We start from the raw sequence: 8958 nt of genomic DNA on the forward strand, positions 1-8958 counted from the left end.
AGCTACGCTTCTCACCCGCACAGCCTGGACGTGCCAAAGCTCAATTCAGTTTGTCATCTTTGGGCAGTGTAAGAGCCGCAGCCATGGCTGGATGCTGCACACACAAAGCTCTTCCCTGCACTCCAGCGAAATAACCCTTCATGCTTCCTGCCTTACCAGCGCTATCCTGCACTGCGTGGAGCTCTCAACCAACCAGGCAATTACAGAGAGACATTAGCCATGGCGTCAGTGCAGCTGACACACTGGATTTTATGCTGCAAAAAAGATCTAGGATTTCTGGCTTCTGCGTCAGTGCTTTGTTCCTGCCGCTCAGGCAGGGTAACAGCGCTGCGCTGCCGAGGGTCGGCTCTTGCGACCGGCTCTCAAGCATCGCACAGGCACGACAGAAACGAGGTCCTCGATGGGACTCTCACCTCTGCCGTATCGCGGCAGCCGAGTTCACTCTCAACGCGCTGCATGAAATCAAACTCCCTGGCAAACAACATCAGGCATTTACACAGCCAGCTAAATCCCTGCTGCTTTTCAGGCATCAGCCTGCCAGCCCTTTACGAACCCCCAGCCAAGGAAGCATTTTAGCCCTATTTTAAAGAAGGGTAAACAGTCACGGAGGGGAGCGACCGGGGTGAGTCAGTCAGTGGCAGAACAGGGCCAATAGGTGTCCATTTTCATTCATGCTCTAAACACAGGTCTCCACTCTCTCCCAGAGAGAACGGCACGCAGGGGTCCGACTCCCAGCCCTGACCAAAGCACTGCACAGGGCTGCCCACGCTGTAGCTCCCGGGCGGAGAGGAGGGTTACGGTTTGGGCTGGGGGCAGCCAGTGACCCTCCTGCAGGCAGTGTGGGACCAGCGCCCCGTGCACAGCTCACCCTCCAGAAGCAGCAGCGTGGAGGCAAGTCCTCCCGAGGTTGTCAGGCGTGTTGATATCGAAGCCTGCAGACAGCACGTGCTCATTGCTCAGCGAGGAGACGATACTGTACAACTGACCTGGGTGGCAGGAGGGGCAGGGAGTCAGGGGGAAGCTCGAGGGTCCCCCCAGTGCCCCCACTGCAGGAGGGGCGGCGGAGACACTCACCTGAGGAAAGTAGCTTACGACAACAGTCTGAAAATCCAAAGAGAACAGCTAAGTGCAGAGGGAACATGTCGTGGATCCCACGCCTGCCAGGAGACAAGAAGGGAGTCAGGATGGATCGTTTCTGCCCAGGGCAGGGAAAGGGAGGAAGAGTCCTTCCTTACCTTGCAGTGTCAGCACCATTCGTCATCAAAGTACTAATTAGCAGCTCGTGGCCATATCTAGCAGCAACGTGGAGGGGGGTATTGCCGTATTTGTCAGCACAGTCAATCTCACTGCCTAGAAAGGAAAAGCCAAGTGCTTTGCCAGCGAGTCTCTGCGTTCTAGTCCCGAGCAGCCCAGGCTGTTCCAATGGCCACGTTCCCGTCTCAGGGACACAGCTAATAACTCAAGTCCATTCAGCATCGTGCAGCGCAAGAACTGTAAACTGCTGTCTGAGCTTAGAGCCCTCTTGTACCCTGCAAATCCGGGGCATGAGATCTCGCCCCAGGAGGGGATATGTTCAGCCCCGGAAGTCTCTGGCTGAACCCCTGGGGTGTCTGCCAAGGCTGCAGCCCTCTTACAAGAATATTGTCTTTCAGGCTGGACGTGGCAGTTGCAATGTTCTTTGGCCACAGCAGCCCTGACCTGGCTGGAATTTGAGTCCCCTCGTCTGCACCTCGCTGCCCTTGAGGGCCTGCACACTCCCTGCCACCTCCGAGCAGCACAGGGCCACTGGCAACAGCCCCAAGAGCACAGAGTGAATTTGAGTGATAATTGTAGAGCTCTTAAACCTGAGCAAACTCCCAGGGAGGTCCTGGAGGCAGGTGCTGAGAAGCAGAAGAAAAGGCTCGGGTAACCCAGGGCTGGAGGAAGAAGCCACTCACCGTTCTGAATGAGGATCTGTGAACGCGTGAACCGTCCGTGAATGGCAGCCATGTGCAAAGGGCTCTTCCCTTCCTTACTCTGCAGAGAGCAGAAGCCATGTCGCATCAGGCTTCCCACCATGCTCCCCGAGCTCTGCCATCAGGCAGCGGGTCCCCACTCCCCTCATCCCCAAGCTCAACCGCTCAGTGCCAGACCTGAAAGTTGACATCGGCCCCATTGTTCACGAGGAGCTCCAGGCACAGGGCCCCGTTGGTGGAGACGGCAGCAAAGTGCAGAGGGGTGAAGCCCTTCTCGTTAGGCTGATTGACGTTGGCGCCGTAATTGACCAGCTCGTTGGCCACGGCATCTTGGCCCACGTAACAGGCAATATGAAGTGCAGTGTTACCGAAGGAATTTGGTTCATCGATCTGTGGGAGCAGCAAACCCCAGAGGATTTGGGGATTGAGGAAGAAAAAAAGGCAGCTGAGAACCAGCCAGGGCTCCTGTCACCACCCAGCACCCTCTCCTGCTCCTGCCTCCAGACCGGCCGCACCTGAGCCCACCCTGCTCACAGCCGCAGGGGTCTTACCTCAACTCCCAGCCTCAGCAGGTGACGCACGACTTCGATCTGGCCGCTGGCTGCCGCCGTGTGCAGCAGAGTGTAGCCCTTCTTGTCCTTACACATCACATCAGCTCCCCGGGCCACCAGCAGCTTCAGAACTTCCAAATGCCCTGGCCGAGAGACAGCGCTAAGAGCCAGGGAACCCCGGAAAACAGAGACCTGGGCACAGCGGCCTCTGGGGACCCCACCACCCTGAAAGGTGAATCCGTAGGCAGAGAGCAACGTGGGAGATGAAACCAGACCGATGCGCGTGGGGAAAGCCTACCTAGGAAAGCTGCCCAGTGGATGGGCTGGCGGTCCTTCTTGTCGCAAGTACTCAGGCTGGCCCCTTTGTTCAACAGCAGGTTCACCATCTAGATGGGGAGAAGTGGCGAGAGAGGCAAGGCTGCCATTCCTCCCCGCTTGTGCGGGCAGAGGTGCCTTTGCCACCTGCGAAGCCCGGACCCAGGAAGGGGAACGCACACGGGACCCCCTGCGCCTGAACCCGCCTTGCCTACCTCGAGGTGGCCGCTGTGCACGGCATGGTGCAGCGCCGTGCGGCCCGTGCGGTCCGCGACATTGACAGTGCTCAGCAGTGGGATGATGGCCTCCACGCACTTGGTGGCCCGGTTGGCAGCGGCGACGTGCAGAGGTGTTTGCCAATACTTGTCGCGGGCATTGACATCTGCCGAGTGCTTCAGGAGGAGGTGAAGTGCCTTCTAGCAGGAGCAGAGGAAAGCAGAGCTCTAACCCAACCTGCTGGAGCCCGCAGGAGCCCTCCAGCCAGGTGGGGGAAGCTGCAGCTCGGTCCACCTCATGCTTTCAGCACACACAGGGCTGCCCAGAAACACACCAGCCTACAGCCCTGAGAGACAGAGCTGCGCTCGGGGGGCTGAGCTGAAACTGCACCGCATGCCCACAAGTACGGCTTCTCCCCGCTCCGTCAAAGGAAAGGGCTTGTTTGCTTCCATGTCCCCAATGACATTTTGAAGCCCACGTATGGCTGTGTTTCAGCACGTTGTCACAGAGAAAGGGTGGCACAGGTAAAGATAGCGTGAGAGTGGCTCCAAGTGAGCAGGGAGAGGAATCTTCCTTACACAAATCCTCCAGCCCTCACCTGGGCTGCTCCAGCTCCTTCCAGGCTGGAGTTTGGTGTGTGGGACCTGAATGAGCTGGGCTCATCCCTCCCGAGTGCAGCTGTGAAACACGTCTCCGTGGGAGAAACACTTCCGAGCCACGCGATTGAACCGTGAGTGAGTGTTCCTCCATGACTCACGAGGTGCGAAGCACCCCGGGGATGACAAACGTGATCCACTGACCTATATTTGATAACTATTTCCCCCTTTTGCTGGTAAAGGTTTTTTGCTGCAACCCCACATCTTCCTCGCTACGGTTTGCAGGCTGTCCACTTCCACGCAGCATCGGGGCAGCGCTTCCAATGATCCCAGCCCCACGGCTCACTGCTCTGCTCTTTTCTCCCAGGGCTAGCCGATACCGCTCCCGGCTGGGAGAAGCACACGAAACGGCCAGGCAGTACCTAAACCCAGCAGTCCTAGAGAGCAGGCTCTAGGCAGGAAAAGTCGTGAAGGCATTTTGGGAAGGCTCCTCTCAGGAGCTGGGCATGCAGGGCACTGGCGGAGCCCTGTGCCAAGCACCAGGGAAGAACAGAACGAGGGAGGTGGCTCTGCAGCACTTCTGAGCTGAGGCAGAGAAGCAAACGACTGTGCTCAAATTCACAGACAAGCAGCACTTCAGACCTGACAGCAAAACAGTCTCAGCTTGCTGAGCTCCCATATTTTAGCGACCCACAGTAACCGTCCACACATGTTCACAGCAAACGCCTCAGTAGAGGTTTACACTAATGTGTTTCATCCTGTGTCTGCTGCCGATTAAGAGAATTCACGCAACCAGTCGATGTGTGGTAACATGCCCTGCATGTCAGAGTCGGGGCTTCTGATCCCCTGGCTCCAACCAAGATGACCACAGAGTTTCTTGCTCTCCAGTAACTCAAAACAGGACAAAGTTAAGTGGGATGAAGTTAAACCCACAAAAGCTAAATGTCAGGAAATCTTTCCAACAAGATCCGTTGGAATCAGCTCCCAAGAGAAAGGGTGAGAGCCCCATCATCCCTCAAAGAAATGTAAAGCTGGATTAGACAAAGCCCTGGGGAAGCAGGGAAAGGCAGGGAGGAGGATGCTGTGGGGAAAACCCACGTGGCTGACTCCTGAAGGCTGGAGGGAAGGGAACTAAGGAGATTTTTTTGGCCTCTGAAGTATGCTTTTGTCCCCTCACCGCTCTAATAAGACCACCCATCTCAGCCAAAACAGGGCAAGATGGAAAAGAGAAGCAGAAGCACAGTCCCCTCCTCACATCAGTGCCCACCACCCCCAGGCAAGGAGCAGACAGAGCCAGAGGGAACCTACCTCGTTACGAGAAGCCGCAGCGCGGTGTAACGGGGTGAGCCAAACAGTGTCCTTCGCATTAACATTAGCACCTGAGGAAGAACAAAAGGAGCGGTCGGGGGCAGAGAAGTGACCAGCTGCCCCCGCTCCAGAGTCCCAGGGCAGGTCTGCAGCCACCTGAGGCACCCGCCAGGCAGGAGTGCCAGTCCTGCTGCAAGAGGGGACCCTGCACTGAGCTTTACTGAGGACAGACTCTGAACTGCAAGAGAAGCAAGCTACATCCCTTGCGGGACTGAAGAGACTACGTATCCCAGAGTGCCATCTTCCCCCGAGCCAAAAAAATCCCCAGCAAAGACCCAGCGAGCAGTTCTGCTCCTTGCTGTAAAACAAGGCCACTTGAGGCAAAAAACCAGAGCATTTCATGTTGTGAGTTGTGGTCACTGTGGGCTGCATCTCCGTATTAGAAAGGGAAGATGACAGAATAGTGCCATCCCAGCTCCAGATCTGTGCTAGGCACTTAGGTCCCACGACCCCTGAAGCCCCTGCCTTTCTTTGCTGCTGAGAACTCAGCAGGCAGGCATGCAAAAATCAACACGGGGCACGTAAGGGCATCCCGTGCTCTGCAGATGGAGCTGAACATCCCCAGTCCTGTTTAACAAGCCCTCAGCAAAGGATTTCCCCAAGTCTCTCCTTGTCAGGGTCACGTAGGATCATCCCAGCCTCAGGGTTCCCCCACGCCACCAGCAAGCAGCTGCGAAGCCCATGGTGCCCCGAGGCACTGCGCTGGCGAACAGCGGTCGAGGAGACTTCCCTGTCTGCACCGCACGGGCACAGAACCGAGTGTCTCTGGAGGGAAACGAAGGGCAGCTTTACACCAAGTAACACAAGCCAAAACTGAGTAAAATCCCCTGTTTTTTAGCTGACCCCTCTCCATGAGCAAGTGAAACTCTGCTCCCCTGAGCGTCCTGCCGCCCAAGGCATCTCTGAGGCGAGCATCCCCACTGCACCCTCCTCCAGTACCTCCTTCCAACACCTTGCACACATCCCCCTCCTGGCTTGGTTTCCACCTCTGCTATTTCAGCTCTGAGACGCTTCCCCGTCTGCACAAACCTCTTAGGATTATGGCAACATTTCCTAATCTTCCCCTGGCTGCAACCCCACTGGCTTAAGCACGAGCACACGATTGCTTGGAGGGTGACCAAAAACTATTGCTCTGCACCCCTAAGGCCAGAAGAAAGATGCCTTAAGGGCAGCGGCAGCACTCGAGCCAAGTGCCCTGAGCCTTGGCCCTTACCTGACAGTATTAGGAGCTCAAGGATTGCAACATCTCCTATGTAGGCAGCAGCATGCAGCGGCGTTCGTCTTTCTTGGTCCTGAACAGGAATGTAAGAAACAAAAAACCTCTGTGAGCTTTGAGGGCAGGGAGATCTCTCACAGCACAATCTCTCCTCCACTCCAGTCTGCCCCAAAACGCCCATAAGTGTGGGCAGCATCTCGGCACATGGGACAGGGAGAAAATGGCATAAACCCAGCACCTTCCCGCAGCGCTGCAGGGGTGCGCAGCCCTTCCGGAGCTCCACGGGTGCTGGGGTGTGGTGTAGCTGGTGGCCAGAGCAGAGGGTACCCGGGCCATAACCCCAGCACAAGACGGGGAGGCTGTGAGAGCCCTGGCCACTCATTTCATCCCCCCGCTGACTCCCCAGAGACCGACCCGACCTGGCTCCGGTGCTCGGGACTTAATGAACGTCTGCAAAGCACTCTGCGATGCGAGATGAAAGCCTGGCCGTGCTCTGGCAGCGCACAGGCTGTCCCATTCTGCACACTCTTATCCTCTCGGCCAACAATAAAAACCACTCAGAATTACCGACAGCTCTGAAACCAGACTCAGACCCGCCGGCTGCTGAAGGGCGGGAAGGTGCAGAAGCCCCTCTCTGATCTTAGATTGGATTAACCCAATTAAAAATACCTTTCACTTCTGTTTACTCAGGGCCAGGCCCTGGGTAACCTCTGCCTCCAGGCATTTGGTTCAGGCTTTCCTCAGGGAACACGCCACGTACTAAAGCCAGGAAGCAAACAAGTAGAAAGCCAGACGAGCACAACTCGTTTCAAGCCCCGTATTTTGTGTTCGGGGGGGAAAAAATGTAATTGCTTTTCATTAGGTTAAAAACTGTTTGGAAAATGGTGGTGGTTTCTCTTTTTTTTTTTTTTGTTACAACTTGTGCTGGCACAACCAGGAAGGAGGATGTGAAAGTGAAACCCAGCTGGCAGGTCACTGAACAAGCAACAACATTTCTAAACCTGCACACAAAAAGGAAATTAAGTGTTAACAATTGTGGTTTTATTCGTCCAGCAGCTGCGCGAAAGCTCAGCAAAACAATCCCAACCCTCTCTCCTGACAAGAGAGCACGAAGAGCTGCCGGGTCCCCAGCCGAAGCAGTCATGGAAAAAAATCCCCACGCTATCTCTGTATAATAAAATAAGCTAAGATACGATCGAATCATTAGTCCTGCTGGCACACGGGCACCAGCGCGGGGCTGCCCTCACCTTTCCAGGATGCCGGCCAGCGTCCGCAGCGCCCGCCCTTGACCTCAGGGTTTAACACCATGAGGATCGGGGTGCACCGGCCCCGGCTCCGCAGGCTGGGCTGGGTGAACGCCCTGACCAAGTGCCCAGCGAAACAAACAGGAGTGTGCCAAAAAGCCAGCAGCTGCCTGCAGCACAGCTGGCAGCAGCACGGACCGGAGCCCTCGTTAATGCCACAGCTCGGAGGAGACAGTGAACCAGAACAGGCTGCTCTTGCCTAGAGCTCACGACTTAGCCCGGCTTTTGGGCTGAGAGCACGGTAACTGCTGACGCAGCACCGGTCCAACTGTGCCACCACGTCAGGCGGACCTGGGCCGGTGCAGAGCCGGCCAACCTGCCAGCCTGCGTCGCAGCAGGCTGCGTTTCTTATCTGCACATCTGCCGCTGATTTGTTAGCGGGAAGCTCATAAACCAGATCAAGGGAAGGCACGCTGACAAGTCAGACGGGAACGCTCACAGGCAGGTTTCACCCCTTCCCTTGCCGGAGCCTGGTCCCCACGCTCCACGTGAGGACAAACCACGCTCATCGCCGCCAGACTGGGCTGCTCTCCCAGGAGCCAGCCTGGCCGCTCGCAGGACCCGGAGGGATGTGCCTGAATGGCAGCCGCCTATCCCAGCCTCCCTGCCTGCTCCGAAACGAGCGTCAGAACCACCCTCTGCCATCAGGCTTAAGACGAGCACAGCAGAAACCCCTCGTAGCTCAAATCCTCCTTGCACCCTGGGGAACAACCTTATCACAAGGCAGACCGGCTGCGTTCACACCAAACTATTTTGGGTCACCACCCCAAAGGAGAAAAAGGTAAACTGGCAAGGCAGCTAAGCTGAGCCTCTGTGAAAAGTCCTCCCACACACCAAGTCTTCCAAATGCCCCATTTTACAGATGGCAAGATTGAGGCAACAGGACAACGCTGCACAGCAAATGGCAGCTGAGCCGGGAGCAGAATCCAGAAATATTTGTTTCAGAACCCCAGCTCTGACCATCCTAGCCAAAAAAAGTCCCCCCCTTAGCAGCACCCACATCTCACGGGCTGAGCCTCTGCCCTCCCCTCTGCTAAAGAGCCACACTGCAGTGAAGGAAGCGAGGGAGAGCTGCGTGAGGGAAGGGGAGCGAGCACAGCCGGGCAGCACTCACCAATACATTAATGTTCTCCTTCTGATTCAGCAACGACCGCACCTCCTCTATATCGCGGTTGAAGATGGCTTGGACCAGAGGAGGCTACAAAGGAAAAGAGAAGCAAGTCGTGAAGGTGGCACCACGGGGAGGACACGAGAGGGAGGAGAACCGGCAGCGTCACGGCACGTCAGAGACTTTACACCAGCCTGATTGAGCCAGGACCTTGCTCCACGAACGAGCCCCCCACGCCTGCTGCTGCCGGAGCTTGGCCCAGCGGCAGCACCCAGCAGCTTCCTCACACCCGTGGCTCAGCCAGCACCAGGGTGCAATTTTCAAGGCAG

The 8958-nt window shown here is 56.6% G+C and overlaps 1 protein-coding gene across 1 annotated transcript in view; it reads right to left on the reverse strand.

The window, feature by feature from the left end:
- LOC104624129 (serine/threonine-protein phosphatase 6 regulatory ankyrin repeat subunit C) overlaps nucleotides 1-8715 on the reverse strand; it is a gene marked incomplete at its 3' end in the record, with an annotated part of 16037 nt that extends 7322 nt beyond the window's left edge. Inside the window, exons 1-11 of the mRNA XM_010291416.1 lie at nucleotides 8636-8715; nucleotides 6215-6293; nucleotides 4942-5012; nucleotides 3037-3237; nucleotides 2805-2892; nucleotides 2507-2649; nucleotides 2133-2345; nucleotides 1938-2016; nucleotides 1236-1350; nucleotides 1075-1157; nucleotides 869-986 (exon numbers count right to left, since the gene is read on the reverse strand). Of these exons, the coding sequence (XP_010289718.1) occupies nucleotides 869-986; nucleotides 1075-1157; nucleotides 1236-1350; nucleotides 1938-2016; nucleotides 2133-2345; nucleotides 2507-2649; nucleotides 2805-2892 (839 nt within the window). The remainder of the gene's footprint in view (nucleotides 1-868; nucleotides 987-1074; nucleotides 1158-1235; nucleotides 1351-1937; nucleotides 2017-2132; nucleotides 2346-2506; nucleotides 2650-2804; nucleotides 2893-3036; nucleotides 3238-4941; nucleotides 5013-6214; nucleotides 6294-8635) is intronic.
- Nucleotides 8716-8958: the final 243 nt, after the last annotated feature.

This window comes from Phaethon lepturus, unplaced genomic scaffold (assembly GCF_000687285.1).
Source record: "Phaethon lepturus isolate BGI_N335 unplaced genomic scaffold, ASM68728v1 scaffold31117, whole genome shotgun sequence".
NCBI classification, from domain to species: Eukaryota; Metazoa; Chordata; class Aves; order Phaethontiformes; family Phaethontidae; genus Phaethon; species Phaethon lepturus.